This window comes from Cuculus canorus, chromosome 14, assembly GCF_017976375.1.
Source record: "Cuculus canorus isolate bCucCan1 chromosome 14, bCucCan1.pri, whole genome shotgun sequence".
In the NCBI taxonomy this organism is placed as follows: Eukaryota; Metazoa; Chordata; class Aves; order Cuculiformes; family Cuculidae; genus Cuculus; species Cuculus canorus.
In genome coordinates, this window is record NC_071414.1 from 1,557,106 (window position 1) to 1,573,293 (window position 16,188).

At 54.2% G+C, this 16,188-nt stretch overlaps 2 protein-coding genes across 2 annotated transcripts; both read left to right on the forward strand.

Annotated features, from left to right (window-relative positions):
* Positions 1-305: 305 nt before the first annotated feature.
* On the forward strand, positions 306-2,997 carry LOC128853577 (protocadherin gamma-B5-like). Its single transcript, XM_054079277.1, has one exon. It carries the CDS (start codon positions 369-371, stop codon positions 2,880-2,882), a length of 2,514 nt encoding a protein of 837 aa, XP_053935252.1. The 5' UTR covers positions 306-368; the 3' UTR covers positions 2,883-2,997.
* A 1,882-nt stretch (positions 2,998-4,879) lies between these two features.
* Positions 4,880-7,809, forward strand: LOC128853575 (protocadherin gamma-A5-like). Its single transcript, XM_054079274.1, is given in 2 exon segments — positions 4,880-5,300; positions 5,302-7,809. Coding segments are annotated over 2 exon segments (2,811 nt in total). The 5' UTR covers positions 4,880-4,997.
* Positions 7,810-16,188: the final 8,379 nt, after the last annotated feature.

Below are 16,188 nucleotides of genomic sequence, written 5' to 3' on the forward strand. Positions count from 1 at the left end.
CACTCTTGGACCTGCAGCGAGAGAAGCCTGTGCGCATCCCGCTTGCCATGGGAGCGAAGCCCCGGCGGCGGGCGCAGCCCCCGTCCCCGCCGAGCATCCCGGGCCTGTGAGCGCGGGACGGCTGCAGTGCCGCGTCGGCGCCTGCGGGTGCCGCTGTTGTCCGAGGCGCCGCAGCCGCCGCAGCGCCCTGCCCCCGCGGGCTGCTGGCTCGCCCGGCGCCTGCCCGAGCGGCAGCGGCGCGGGCAGCAGCGGCGAGAGGCGGCGCCGAGCTCGCCGTCCTGCGGCGGCCGCTGCGCTCGGGGCGGCGAGAGGCTGGAAGGGAGGGAGGTCAGCGGCGGGAGGGAGGAAGGCGGCGAGCGCTGGCGAGCATGGCAAGCGGGGAGAGGCGGCGGCCAACGGCGGGGCGAGCGCTGCTGTCCGCCTTGCTGCTGGGCCTGTGGTGCCGGGCGGCGGCGGAGCGGCTCCGCTACACCATCGCCGAGGAGCTGGGCAGAGGCTCGCTGGTGGGGCCGCTGGCGCGGGACCTGGGGCTGAGCCCGGCCGAGCTGCCGGCGCGCAAGCTGCGGCTGAGCGCGGAGAAGAGCTACTTCGGTGTGAACGCGGAGAGCGGAGACTTGTACGTGAGTGAGAGGCTGGACCGGGAGGAGATGTGCGGCGAGTCGGTGTCCTGCTCCGTCAGCTTCGAGGCAGTGGTGCAGAATCCGCTCAACGTCTTCCACGTCGAGGTGGCCATCCAGGACGTCAACGACAACTCCCCGAGCTTTCCCCGAGACGCTTTCCAGCTGGAGATCAACGAGTTGACTTCTCCCGGCGCCCGCTTTTACTTGGGCGTTGCCGAGGACCCGGACGTGGGCAGCAACTCGCTGCAGGGCTACGAGCTGGAGGACAACGAGTTCTTCGCGGTGGAGTCGAAGGAGAGCCCGGACGGCAGCAAGTTCGCGGAGCTGGTGCTGCGCCGTGCGCTGGACCGGGAGCGGGAGCAGAGGCTGTGTCTGGTGCTGAGGGCTGTGGACGGCGGCGATCCGCCGCGGAGCGGCACCGCCCAGCTCTGCATCAACGTCACCGACGCCAACGACAACGCGCCCGTGTTCGCGCAGGAGCGGTACCGCGCCAGCCTGCGGGAGGACGCGCCGCCGGGCTCGGCGCTGCTCAACGTCTCCGCCTCCGATGCCGACGCGGGCACCAACGCGCGCATCACCTACGGCTTAGGGGAGATGTCGTCTAAGGTGCTTCAGAAGTTCGTGTTGGATCCGGAGAGCGGAACGATCACGCTGCGGGAAGCGCTGGACTTTGAGGACACGCGGTCTTTCAGCCTGGCGGTGGAGGCGAGGGATGGGGGTGGTCTGGTGGCGCACTGCAAGGTGGAAGTGGAGGTGCTGGACGTGAATGACAATGCGCCCGAGGTGACACTGACGTCAGTGTCGAGCCCGGTGCCCGAGGACGCTCCGGTGGGCACGGTGGTTGCCCTGCTGAAAGTGCGGGACCGGGACTCTGGGGAGAACGGTCAGGTGTGGTGCGAGCTGTCGGGCGAGTCGCCGGTGTCGCTTGTGTCATCGTCGGGCGGGTCGTATAAGGTGGTGACGTCGGTGCCGCTGGACCGGGAGCAGGCGGGCGAGCACCGTGTGACGGTGTTGGCCAGGGACCGGGGCGTGCCGTCGCTGTGGAGCCGCGCGTCGCTGTCGCTGGAGGTGTCGGACGTGAACGACAACGCGCCGGTGTTCTCGGAGGCGGCGTACAGCGCCTACGTGTGGGAGAACAACGCGGCGGGCGCGCTGCTGGTGCGCGTGTCGGCGCGGGACTTGGACGCGGGCGCCAACGGGCGCGTGAGCTACTGGCTGGCGGGCGGGAGCGCGGTCGGGGCGTGCGCGGCGTCGTCGGTGTCGGTGGAGGCGCGGAGCGGCGCGGTGTACGCGCAGCGGTCGTTCGACTACGAGCAGTGCCGCGAGCTGTCGGTGTCGGTGCGGGCGCAGGACGGCGGGGCGCCGTCGCGGAGCTCGACGGCGACGGTGCGCGTCTTCGTGCTGGACCGCAACGACAACGCGCCGCGGGTGCTGTGGCCGGCGGCGGGCGCGGGAGCGGCGGGCGAGGCGGGTTTGGCGCCGGGTGCGGCGCCGTTCGAGGTGGTGCCGCGCTCGGCCGAGGCCGGCTACCTGGTGGCCAAGGTGGTGGCGGTGGACGCGGACGCGGGGCGCAACGCGTGGCTGTCGTACGAGCTGGTGCAGGCGGCGGAGCCGGCGCTGTTCCGCGTGGGGCTGCACAGCGGCGAGGTGCGCACGGCGCGGGCCGTGTCGGAGCGGGACGCGGCCAAGCAGCGGCTGGTGGCCGTGGTGAAGGACCACGGGCGGCCGGCGCTGTCGGCCACGGCCACGCTACACGTGGTGCTGGCCGAGAGCTTGCAGGAGGCGCTGCCGGAGCTGAGCGAGCGGCCGTCGGGCGCCGAGGCGGCGGCCGAGCTGCAGCTGGGGCTGGGGCTGGCGCTGGCGCTCCTCTGCGCCCTTTTCGTGCTCAGCGTGGCGCTGGCCGTGCTGGCGCGGCTGCGCGGGGCCGGGCCGCCCGCCGTGCTGCGCTGCCTGGGCGCGCAGCGCTTCTCCGGGGCGGGCGCCGCCTTCCCGGCCGACTTCTGCGAGAGCACCTTGCCCTCCTCCTACAACCTGTGCGTGGCGCCGGGCCGCGCCGTCGCCGACGTCGCTTGGCTGCCGCCGCCGCTGCCCAGCCTGCCCGCGGAGGAACTGCTCGGCGGGGAGCCCTGCGGGAAGCGGAGCGAGAGCAGCAGCGCCGGCGCGGGAGAGCCGCACGACCACCCCGACGCACCGCAGGTCTGTAACCCGCGCTTTCTCGTGAGACTTTCTGAACCGCCGTTCTCTCTCCCCGTTTTATCTTAATGTTGTGAATGTCAACAGAACCGTTGGTTCTTTCCATTTCAGTATCAAACTCTGAATGAAAACGTGTCTGTGTGTCTCCTGAAATGTCATATTCTTCATCCGTAGTTAATTACAGTCGCCGACACTTAGAGCTGATGCTGAAATGGTTGTGGCAGTAGCAGCAGGGATTAACTTTCTGTGGCCAGGAAATGCTGATCGGTGTCTGCACGGAGGAAGGAATGAAGGAATGAAAGGGGTATTTGTCCCCCTTCCACTACCAGCAGATATTAAGCGGCAGCACTACTTGGTCCTTTGATGGTGAGAGGTTCAACTGAGAAGTTTAGACTCCTCCTTGATCTGAATTAGGAACGGCGGATGTGGTGAATATTTGATTCTGCGACACAGAGTAGGGAAGATATGGTCTTTCGAACCGTCGTCCTCTTCCGCTGGGTGTTGTCGCGCAGTGGGGATGGGGGATGCTGATACTTGTGTCTGGGACGCTTGATGCTGGAGAGTTTTTTCCTTCCTGATCACTTTTCACCCCGAATGATGAACTCCAGCCTGCTTGAGGGGTGGATACAAAAGCTTTCGTGGACGCTGTTTCCCCTAGGATTTCCTTGTGCATTGGGAATCGGGAGTGCTGCTCCCTGTGTCTGGGAAGAAATGAAAGATCGACGTATCTGCCTTCTATTCCGAGCAGACAGTTCAGCCGCGGTACTCCTTGGGTCTTCTGTGGTCACAGGTTCAGGTTCACCTGCGAGGTCTTGTCTACAAGACCTGTGTTGCCTAAGAGCGGGTGCAACGGTGAATCCTTACTGTGTAGAACGAGATCAGCTGATTCTACCTGATAGACTCGGGATTGTCGCTTGGTGTTGGAGATGTTTCCTTCCTAATCGATTTTTCCTGAAACGCTATACTTGCACTTGTTTGTTAGCTGGATAGAAACCTGGTAAATGTCTTTTCGAGATCAGACTCTGAAGGAAAACGCGTATGTGGCTCCACGAATGGATAAATTACAGATGGTTCCTCCCTGCTGAATAATCCCCTGCTCCGTCGAGTACTTCAGAAAAGGCATCAGAAATGGGGCAGAGAAATTGTATCCAGGCATGATTTCTCGGAGATCTTTGTGCAGTTATTTCTGATTACTTTTTCGTGGATGGTAGATCCCTCTTTTGTACAGGTGAAAATGTCAAATGCAAGCTAAAGAAAAAATAACAAGTATCGCATCCTGTATTTCAGAGTGGGTCTTCTGCTTTACTGTAGAATTTTTTTCCCTCCCAACACGGTGTTTCAAGGATCAGAGAAATATTTCACTGAGAAACATCAGTGTCTTAACCGTCATTTTTAAGACAATCAAAGCCTTTTCATGGTCGTTCAGGCTCTAGGGTTACTTGGATAGATAGAAGTGCCTATAAACAAGGTGAAAAAAAAAAACCTTTCTGTGGACTACCAAGAAAAAGGAATCACACATTGAGCTTTCAAGAGTTTAATGCTGTAGCCTTTAGATCTGTGACGCTACTGAAGCATATAATTGCTCTCATCGAGTTTGAAAATAAAGTAACTACTCCTTCGGCATTGCCTGAGACTCCTTGTTTCCCTTTGTGGAGATGGGCCGCACCTGCTTCAGCCTTTAAATGTCTGATCTTAGGCGATGGTGGTTTAGCAGTTAATCTGGACGTTTTCCGTATGAACTGAAGTAGTTCAGGTGCTGGGCTAATGGGCCGGATAATTCTGGTGTCTGTGTGTGAATGTCCCGTTTTGTATTTGAGAACCCATTTTCTTTTGCCCTGCTTGTACCAGCTACTCAGGAAATTTTGCTGCAAAAGAACCTTTTCGGAATTGTGGTTTTGGACTAATGCTTAAAGAGTCTTAATATTCTGCACCTTCAAATAAGAAGAAATATTCTATTTTACGTATGTGGCTTTTACCCGTGCGGTAAATCTGTGGGCTGCATTTGAGAGGGACGGGTCTCCATTGCTGCTTTGTTCCGTTGGTTGGGTAAGAGGATTTAGTACGGCCGTGTGATGCTGTCTTCAGGAAGAGTGAGGGAAAAGTCATTGAAACCCGACTGCTACAAAAGCTGTGAAATTCCTGGCGGAGATTCTGCTTTCGGACTGATGGGATAAGGTTCTCGGTATGTATCTCGTGATGTTTTCCTCTTTATATATGGCCATTTCAAGCGCTCGGTTGCTGGTCATCGGTGGGTGCGTGCAGTGCCGGGAGGAGGCTGCGGGCGCCGCTGTTGACCGAGGAGGAGCGGTCGGGAGGTGGGAGCGGTGGAGGCAGCCCCGCCCGCTGCGGCGCGGCTCGCTGTCTGTCTGGGGTCTGTCTCGGCGGGCGGCGGGCTGCGAGCGTCCCCGCGGTGCGGAGCCGCGGTGCAGCGAGGCGGAGGGGCCGGCGGCGGCACCGGGCGGCAGCGGCGGTGCGGAGCCGGAGGCTGGGGCCGGAGGCGGAGAGTGCTGTGTCTCGGCTGCGGGGCGGTGTGTGCGGGGCGGCGGCGGCGATGCGGGCGTTGGGGAAGCGGTGGGGCCGGCGGGAGCGAGCGCTGCTGTGGTGCGTGCTGGGGGCGGTGTGGGAGGCGGCGTGGGGGCAGCTGCGCTACTCGGTGCCCGAGGAGATGCCCAAGGGCTCCTTCGTGGGCGACGTGGCCAAGGACCTGGCGCTGCAGCTGCCAGCGCTTCGCGAACGCGGGGTTCGCCTCTTGAACAGAGGTAGAATACAGCATTTTGAGTTGCACAGGAAGACGGGACATTTAGTGACGGCGGAGAGGATCGACAGAGAGCAGCTGTGCCGGCTGGTGGAGAAATGCGTGCTGCGCTGTGAAGTGGTAGTGGAGGGGGACATGCAAGTTTACGGAATGGAAGTGGAAATCACGGACATTAACGACTACACACCCAGCTTTGAAGAGTCAGAAACGCAAGTGAGGATGAGCGAAATGACAGCCCCGGGATCTCGATTTTCCCTACCTGAGGCTCACGACCCAGACTTGGGACGGAATTCCGTACAGAGCTACGAGCTGAGCGGCGACGAGCACTTCTCGCTGTCGGTACAGGCGGACCCCGGCGGGGCTGAGCGTCCCGAGCTGGTGCTGGCCAAGGCTCTGGACCGGGAGGCAGCGGCATCGCACGATCTGGTGCTGAGGGCGATGGACGGCGGCGAGCCATCCCGGACGGGCACGGCGCGTCTCCGCGTGACGGTGCTGGACGCCAACGACAACGCGCCCGTGTTCAGCCAGGCGGAGTACACGGTGCGTGTGCCGGAGGACGTGCCCGTGGGCTCCACCCTCGTCACCCTCACGGCCACGGACGCCGACGAAGGGACCAATGGGCACGTAAAATACTCTCTGAAGAAAATCACAGGGAAAGCTTCGAATGTCTTCCAACTGGACAGCCAGACAGGAGTGATGAAATTGTTACGGAGCCTGGACTTCGAGGAAGGCGAATCCTACGAACTGGAAGTGCAGGCACATGATGGAGGAGAACTCTTTGACACGGCCAAAGTTACCATCACAGTGACAGACGTGAACGACAACGCGCCCGATCTGACAGTTTCCTCCACTCTGAATGAGATTTCAGAGGATGCCCCGCCGGGGACGGTGGTGGCTCTGCTGCACGTCCAGGACCTGGACTCAGGACCTAACGGTGAGGTGCGGTGCAGCATGGCCGAGACTGTCCCGTTCCGTCTGGAGAAGTCGTTTGAGGACTACTATCGCGTGGTGACGTCACGGGAGCTGGACCGGGAGGAGGTGTCGGAGTATAACGTGACGGTGCGGGCGTCGGACGGCGGGACGCCGCCACGGTGGAGCAGCGCGGTGTTGTGCCTGCGGGTGCTGGACGTGAACGACAACTCGCCGGTGTTCTCGGAGGCGCGGTACAGCGCCCGCGTGCGGGAGAACAACGCGGCGGGGGCGCTGCTGCTGCGGGTGCGGGCGCGGGACGCGGACTGGGGCACGAACGCGCGCGTGCGGTACCGCCTGTGTGAAGGCGTCGTGCGGGGCGCGGCGCTGTCGTCGTACGTGTCGGTGGAGGCGGAGACGGGCGCGCTGTACGCGCTGCGGTCGTTCGACTACGAGGAGGTGCGCGAGGTGGGGCTGTGGGTGCGGGCGGAGGACGGCGGGTCGCCGTCGCTGAGCAGCAACGCGTCGGTGCGCCTGGAGATCGTGGACGAGAACGACAACGCGCCGCAGGTGCTGTACCCGCCGTCGTCGGGCTCGGGCTCGTCGGGGTCGGTCGTGGAGCTGGCGTCGCGGTCGTGGGAGCCCGGCTCGCTGGTGGCCAAGGTGGTGGCGGTGGACGCGGACGCGGGTCAGAACGCGTGGCTGTCGTACGAGCTGTGGAAGGCGACGGAGCCGGGGCTGTTCCGCGTGGGGCTGCACAGCGGCGAGGTGCGCACGGCGCGCTCGGCTCTGGCCCGCGACGCGTCGCGGCACAGCGTGGTGGTGGTGGTGAAGGACCACGGGCGGCCGGCGCTGTCGGCCACGGCCACGCTGACGGTGGTGCTGGCCGAGAGCGTGGCCGAGCTGCTGTGGGAGCTGGGCAGCGCGGCGGCGGCCGTGCCGGGCGAGGCGTCCGGCGGGCTGACGCGGTGGCTGGTGGTGGCCGTGGCGGCCGTCTCCTGCCTCTTCCTCGCCTTCCTGCTGCTGCTGCTGGCGCTGCGCCTGCGCCGCTGGCGCCGCTCGCAGCTGCTGCCGCCGCCGGGCAGCGGAGCCTTGCGCGCCGTCCCGGGCTCGCCCTTCGTGGGCCTCGACGGCGTGCGCGCCTTCCTGCGCTCCTACTCGCACGAGGTGTCGCTCACCGCCGACTCGCGCAAGAGCCGGCTCCGCTTGTCGCCCGACAGCGCCTGCGACACGCTGCCGGCCCGCCCGCCGCCCGCCGAGCCCAAGCCGCTGCTCGACGAGGACCCCGACGCCGCCCGCCGCGCCCCCTCTGCCGCTGCCCCGGTGAGTTAATTGTGTGCCTCTGGCGGGACTGGCTCCGCCGCGCTGTCCTCTACCTCTTCCCTGCAGTGCCTACTGCCAGTATTTGCTACTAACTGCCGTAGTGGAAGACGTTTGTGAAGGAGAAACTAGGCACTGCCTTCTGTGTCTTTGTATTTATTGAGGAAACAGCGAGATTTACATAACCGGGAACTCAGTTATTGTCAGTGGCTCTTGCTCCCCGCAGGTGGTCAGATTGGTCAGTGTAACAGTCGGTGTGGAGTCGGGAGAAATGGACCTGGAGTTGGCTTGAGTTTCGTTCGGACAGATCTTTGTTCTTATCACGCTCCAGGCAGTTTCTCAGTTTTCTCCTCTGACAAGTGCGATACCTGTTTTCCTTTTAGCTGTAGCTCTTCCGAATTGACATATTTCACTTTCAGGAGGTGGACGTTGCCGTTATTTGCAAGGTCAGTTTTCTTTCCGACGGCCAAGGTGCCTAAGTAGGATGAGATCGACTTGAAACAGGACGCTAATGGCCCATTTACGCTCCGCCGCGCTGTCCACCGCCTACACACACACGCACACACCCGCCCTTTCCCCGCTGCTTTCTCTGGAAGGGGGAGATTGAGTTACAAAGGAAGGCAAAGCCTCTTTCAGCACCGCGCTACAGAGGATCGTTGCTCGGTGTTCCAGTTGGAGAGGGATGTGGAAGAAGTGGGGCTGCTGTTGTCTTGAGTTACGTTTGTCTGGGCTTTGTATTTTTATTTCGTCGTTCCTGTGTTCCACGCTGTTCCCTGACCCGTTCTCTCCTAGAGGTGCGGTGCTCTTTCACTAGAGGAATTTCTCTTCCTTCTTAGTACAGAGAAGTAAAGATGTCTGGGTGAAGTCCGTGGGTGATCGTGGTGCCTGGTGAGGAATAATGGTCTGGGGAATTGACTTTGCTGTCGTGTACTTGCAAATTCTGAGGGTCGTGGAACACCCTGCATGGCATTATGAAGTGTTGGAGACAAAAGGTGTGTGAGCTGTTCCTGATGGGCTGTTGAAGGGTCCAAGAGATATGGTTGCTCTTTTTCCTGCTCAGTGTCCAGCTGCTGTATCATGCTTCACAAATTTGATGTTCCAAATGAATTGTTTCTAGAATGTAAAAAGATATTCTGGGTGCCACTGTGTTGAAGATTATGCTATGATCCTTCTGTAACAAACACTTTTAGAAACCGTTTTCCTTCAGTTATTACATAAAGAAAAATACACTTTGTAGGAAGTAGTATATTATTCATGGTAAAGGAGAAGTTTTCTGTGCAGCTTTTCTTTTGGTTGAATCTGTCTGCAAATGATGAAGAGAAATGGTCTGGTGAACTGGCCGTTTGATGTCAGGCGCTTGCAAATTATGAGAGACAAAGAATACCATGCAAGCTGTGAAGGAATGGGAAAGGGAGTCCTGAGAGTTGTGCGTGTGGGACTGTTGAAGAACCCAAGTTTGCAGGTTGCTGTGATGTTTTTACTGATGAGCTTTATTAGGTAATTCTGAGAAGAGAAATGCCATAATGAAAACTTTGGGCCTTGCAATAGATTTTTCATTCTCTGCTGAATACGTGGATTACGTATGTTCTCTAAACGCCATTATCAAGAATATTGGTTGGTGATCCCATCTTTTCTGCATGTGCCTTTCATGTTAAAGACTTTCATAGGGGTATTTTCTTAAAATATCACTGGATTAAATATTCTTGGTTGTCACATGCGCATGCTGCGAAGTGAAATATTATCCATAATAAGGAGAAGTTGTCTGTGCCTGTTTGAGCAGATTCTGTCTGCTAATCAGGAAGGTCATGGCATGCAATCTGTGAAGGCTTTGATGGGATTCCTGGGACTGTTGTGTGTAAGGAGGTACTGGTAAAGACATGTTCCGAGTTCTGTTAATTCCAAACCTTCAGTGCTGGACTACACTACTAGTCTCCTATTTTTAGAAATCGCACTGCACAGCTTGCAAGTTGCCAAGTTGTGTGTTGATCAGTCTGCTTTCCTGTTGAGAGGTGTTTCCCTTGAATTGTCCTTAATGAGCATTGATGAACACTTAAGCTGTGCATTTATCAGTTTGCTTTCCTGTTTTCCTTTCCCCGTGAACAGTCCTTATTTCTAACAGACATACTCTCTACATTAAGATCTGCACATCATGGATCATCCAAATTGTCCAAAGTGCTGAAGAAAGACATTGCTGTCTTCGAGTAGATTCTTGATGACTGGGCTTTTACCAGAGTTGCCAATCATTTGAGGCCTTGAGAACATACTACAAGTCTTTGAATTCTTGTTACAAGCAGAGAAATCTCTTTCAAGTATATGTGTTGTGATGCTTGTTCACAGATAATGGGAAATTGTGTTCACTACTTTTCATTTAGAGGTGTCCTGTAATATTTAGGCAAGGTGAAAAAAACCTTTCTGTCCAGAGACAGAACAGGTGAAAATGTTTGCAATTGTATGATTTGAAATGAGTACAAGATATGTTTAAAGGTTCTGTTTCTCCTAGTCATTATGTGAGGCCCACAGCTGTGGTTCTGTGCATTTTCCCTGTTGTGTTGTCCAAAGAGATTACATTGAGGAGCTGTGGATGTGGTCTTTGGTGTTTGAGCATCTGTGAGAGCCTCCCACGGCCTTTGTCCCAACCAGATCCCTTTCTTGTGTACCTTCCCCAGCTGACACAATCTGAAATGTTAAGCTACAGTTCCTTCACTTCTGCCAGTTTCCCATCCTCAACGAGGTCTAAAGCTGGTCTGTGTTGTGGCTGATACCACTTCAACCATTAAGAGATGTGTTGGAATTGTTGGGCTGGGGAAGTAGTTTCCTTCCATAGCTTGAAGGTGCTCAGCTGCCAAGACAAAGGCTTTGATAGAATTCTGTTTCCTATAAAGGTCACTGAATGTCAAACTCTTTCTCCTGTGGCTGACATGAGGACATAATACTGGATACTTTCTGTGTTGCAACTGAAGGCTGTGAATACAGAGCAAGGAGGGTGAAAGGCTGGCTTTGAACTAGGCAAGTAGGTGGTTTTGGCTGAGCAATAGATTCATTTCAAGCCTGATGTTTATTTTCCTGGGAAGCTGTGGTTCCTTTTCCCCGTCTCTGGACAGTGCTTTGTCTTTGAATCTGGGATTGTTGTTTTGCAGCAAATACTTACCTCCCTGGGCAAGCTCTCAGCCACCTGAAAGCAGTGTAAGATGACTTGGCTTGAGAAAGAGGCCTCTGGTAGAAGGTGTTTACACTTGCATCTTCATGAGCAGGCCACAGAGTAAGAAAAATTTATGAGAGCTGACAGCTGTTTCTTAAAATTATATCCTTACTGTGGAGTCCAGAGGAAGAGTTTAGGGTCTCCCTGCAATTTTTGTGAAAAGCAGCATATGTGAGTTTATATTTGTGTTCTAGTTTTGGTAGGGAGAAGAAATAAATGTCTGTCCTCCTTAGAAATCATACTTCTGTGGGACAGTGTGTGTGGTAAAACAGAAGAGATTCCACTAAAGCTATTCTCAGTCTCTGTGGGATGACTGTTCCTCTTTTATTCAGACATTTGTCATTCATCTGCTTTACAATCTTCCCAGAATGCTGATGAGTGGCAAATGTCTCCCCTTCTTGGACTGATTGTGGTGCATTTTACTATCATGATATATGAGGTCTAAAGCTGGTCTGTGTTGTGGGTGATACCACTTCAACCATTAAGAGATGTGTTGGAATTGTTGGGCTGGGGAAGCAGTTTCTTTCCATAGCTTGAAGGTGCTCAGCTGCCAAGACAAAGGCTTTGATAGGTTTCTGTTTCCCTTAAAGGTCACTGAATGTCAAACTCTCCTGTGGTGACATGAGGGCATAATACTGGATGTTGTCCATGGTGTAATATGGCTGTGAATACAGAGCAAGGAGGGTGAAAGGCTGGCTTTGAACTAGGCAAGTAGGTGGTTTTGGCTGAGCAATAGATTCATTTCAAGCCTGAAGCTTTGTTTCCCTAAAGGTCATGCTACCTTTTCCCCATTTCTGGATGGTTCTTTTGGCTTTGAACCTGGGAATGTTGTTTTGCATTAAATACTTATTTCCCTTGTTAAGCCCTCAACCACCTGAAAGCAGTCTAATTTTCTAAGACCTGGCTTGAGAAAGAGTCCTCTGGTAGGAGGTGTTTATGCTTGCAGCTTCATGAGCAGGCCACATAGCAAGAAAAATTGATGAGAGCTGACAGCTGTTTCTTAAAATGACATCCTTACTGTGGAGTCCAGAGGAAGAGTTCACGGTCACACATGTGCTTGTAACCTCAGTGATTTACAGGTAATCTTGAAGATGAACCTCAACAGTTGGAGAAGACTTCCTGGTGAGTTTCTCTGACAATAATTTCTCTTGTAATGGTTCCTTGCATTCCTGATCTGCTGCTTTTTATGTCTCTGGTTTCTATGTGTGTTGGTGTAGTTTTAAGTAATGTCATATCTTCATTTAGCCATGTGTTGTGTGTTATTACCTCTTGCTCTTCCTGCAGTTTTTGTGGAAGGCAGGATATGTGAGGTTTTATTTTTGTTTTGAATTTGGAAGGCAGGGGAAATAAAAATCTCACATCCATAGAAGTAATAGTTCTGTGGTGCAGGGTGTGTATTAAAAGAGGGGAAGAAATTCCACTAAAGCTGATGGTTTCATATTTCCCAGTCTCTGTGGGATGAGCGTTCCTCTTTTAGTTCAGACATTTATCATACATGTGCTTTACAGTCTTCCCAGAATGCTGGTGAGTGACAAATGTCCCCCCTTCTTGGAGTGATCGTGGTACATCTTACTATCATGATATGTTTTTGGCAGTTACGAGGGTCCGAAGCAAACCTGGAAGCTGTGTAGGGCTGGAGAGAAGATTCTGCTAGCATGGGGCATCATAGAAGACGGTCATTTCCCTGTTCGTCATAGTTCCTTCACTAGGCCGATGGTTGTGGTTTCATGCAGTCTCAATTCCTTCTGCTCAGTATGTTTGGCCTAAAAGTATTATTCTGTCTCATCCATTAATTTCTGTAGATTCTGTAGGAGTCTAACTCTTGCCTTGCATGTTGTCATGAGGTACAGCTCAACCTCAGGATGTTCAATCACATGGAAACATCTGTTCCAGCCTTCTGAGTGCAGGGGCAGTTCCCATAGATGCATTTGTTTCCTGGAAGTTTGTAATGCTTTGTTTAGGCATGTGTAGTGTGTGGTGTTTAACCATTTATTATTTGTGTGCTTTAGAATCTTTCTGTTTCTTCTCAGAATGGTGGTGAGCAGACCTTCTTGATGTGACTGTAATCCATTATCTTCTCATGAAATGTTTTTTGCCCATTATGAGAAGGTCAGAAGCAAATCTGTTTGTGAACAGAGAAGGCCTTTCTTTTCTTTTTGTTCTTTCAGAGATATTTTCTTCTGTCTGTTCACTGTGATTCAAAGAGATGACATTAAACTTCCTTCTTATTGTTCATCCCAGCTACAGATTCTGTGTCCCAGCAGAATTAAAAACACCTGACAGTTCTAAAAAGGGCTTAAAGTCTTCCCTAGCTCTAATATAATTTCTTACTCATATAGTTCCCCCTCGATTTTGTTAAGAGCAGCTGAGTTTCTTGATTACTCTCCCTGAGTATTTCATAGACTCATAAAATCACTAGGCTGGAAAGGACCTACTGGATAATCGAGTCCAACCATTCCTAAAAATCCCTAAACCATACCCCTCAGCACCTCATCCAACTGTCCTTTAAACACCTCCAGGGAGGGTGACTCAACCACCTCCCTGGGCAGCCTGTTCCAGGGCCCAATGACTTCTCTCCAGCAGTGGCCACCTCCTTCCTCTCCACAACTTCCTTTCAGGTAGTTGTAGAGAGCAATAAGGTCTCCCCTCAGCCTTCTCTTCTCCAGGATAAAAAAAAATCTCTCTCAGCCGCTCCTCATAAGGAGGACGATGACTCAACCACCTCCCTGGGCAGCCTGCTCCAGTGCCTGATGACCCCTTCTGTGAAAACTTCTTTCCTGATGTCCTCCCCGGTGCAGATTCAGGCCATTCCCGCTTTTCCTATCACTCGTCACTTGGGAGAAGAGGCCAGCACCCACCTCTCTACAACCTCCTTTCAGGTAGTTGTAGAGAGCAATAAGGTCTCCCCTCAGGCTCCTCTTCTCAAGGCTAAATAACCCCAACTCCTTTAGCCGCTCCCTGTAAGACTTGTTGTCCAGCCCCCTCACCAGCTTCATTGCTCTTCTCTGGACATGCTCCAGAGCCTCAACATTCTTCTTGTGGTGAGGGGCCCAAAACTGAACACAGTATTCGAGGTGCAGCCTCACCAGTGTGGAATACGCAGGAAGAATATCCTCCCTGGAATTAATGGCCATGCCGTTTCTGATACAAGCCAAGGTGTCATTGGCTTTTTTGGCCCCCTGGACACACTGCTGTCTCATGTTCAGTCGGCTGTCAACCAACACCCCCAGGTCCTTCTCCTCCAGGCAGCTTTCTTGCCAGACTCTCCTAGTCTGTAGCACTGCATAGGGTTGTTATGCCCCAAGTGCAGGACCCCGCATGTGGACTTGTTAAACCTCATGCTATTGGTCTCAGCCCAGCAGTCCAGCCTGTTCAGGTCGCTTTGCAGAGCCTCCTTACCCTCCATCAGATCCACGCTTCCACCCAGCTTAGTGTCATCCGCGAACTTGCTAAAGGTGCACTCAATGCCTTCATCCAGGTCATTAATAAAGGCATTGAACAGGGATGGACCCAGTACCGAGCCCTGGGGAACCCCACTTGTAAGTGGCCTCCAGCTGGAGTTAACTCCATTTACCACCACTCTCTGGGCCCGGCCATGAGGAGAACCATTATATATTCTGAGGGCCTGAAAGGGTCAAAAGCAGAATGATGAAGCCAGAGGCCTTGAGAGCAGTGTTCTGTGGGGCCTGAAAGGGTCGATAACAGAAAACTGTGCTGAGATTAAAAGCCGCTCCTCCTGGAAGGGAGGATGCGGACACAGAGGTTCTTGGCAGTATAATGTGTTTCTCCCCATTCCAGGGCCCAAGCTAAATGTATACACTCCAGGAACACCTGCAGACTTAGTTAAGGATATTATGTGAACTCTGAACAGACACGTAGACCCTTGTTTTGTAGAACTTGTAGAGCCTGCTTTCTCACGACAATAATAATAATAAAGTATGTAAACAGTGCATACAAGTACGATGTTATCTCAACCAGAAGAGTATAAAAACTCCGTTTGGAGAATAAAATGTTGCTACTTGCCACCAGAGCGGTAGTCCATCTGTCGATTTAGGCGTCCCTGTGAGCTGGTCTCCGTCACAGCCATCCAACCAGTTTTCAACCCAGGAGAGTGTGCGCCTGTCCAGTCCAGAGGCAGACAGTTTCTGAAGCAGAATTCTGTGAGAAACAGTGTCGAAGGCATTACTGAAGTCCAAGAAGACTACATCCACAGCCTTTCCCCCATCCAGTAGTCGGGTCACTTTGTCATAGAAGGCGATCAGGTTAGTTTGGCAAGACCTGCCTTTTGTGAACCCGTGTTGACTGGGCCTTATCACCCGGTTCTCTTGCATGTGCTGTGTGATAGCACTCAAGATCTCCTGTTCCATGACTTTCCTCGGCACTGAGGTCAGACTGACAGGCCTATAGTTCCCTGGATCCTCCCTACAACTCTTCTTGTAGATGGGCATAACATCAGCCATCCTCCAGTCCGATGGAACTTCCCCATTCAGCCAGGACTGCTGGAAGATGATGGAAGGGGGTTTGGAAAGCACATCCGCCAGCTACTTCAGTACTCTTGGGTGGATCCCTTCCGGCCCCATAGACTTGTGGGTGTCTCACTAGGCAAGCAAGTCTCCAACTGCCTCCTCTTGGATCTTGGGAGCCTCATTCTGCTCCTCTAACTCCTGGGTTTGTACACAGGGGGAACAACTTCCCTTACTATTAAAGACTGAGGCAAAGAAGGCATTAAGTACCTCAGCCTTGTACTGTCACTCTTGTTCCTTCTGCATCCAATCGGGACTGAATATGACCACTCCTCCTTTTATTGTTAATGTATTTATAGAAAAATTGTCTGCAAAATGTTCCTTGCGACGTGAGGAGATGCTCTAATGGTACCCAGCACTGCATCGTGGCTTCCAGCGCTCTTGGAGCTGCAGCGAGCAGAGCCTGTGTGCTTCCCACTTGCCATGGGAGCGAACTCCCAGTGGCGGGCACAGCCCCTGTCCCCGCCGAGCATCCCAGGCCCCTGAGAGTCTGTTGTTCCTTGCTTTGTTTGTCAGTGTTGTCTTACAACACCGAGGTTTTGGTTAACTTTAATGATTTGAAAAGTATGTCAGAAGTTCCTCAGTAATGGGACCACAAACTTTGAGGAAGGGTGAGATGGTCCTGTTGGAAAGGAAGAGCCTGTTTTCACACCAACGTTGTTGCCAAGT

What these genes read in the sequence shown, in the direction of transcription:
- LOC128853577 (XM_054079277.1), top strand. Translation starts at nt 369, where the DNA reads ATGGCAAGCGGGGAGAGGCGGCGGCCAACGGCGGGGCGAGCGCTGCTG.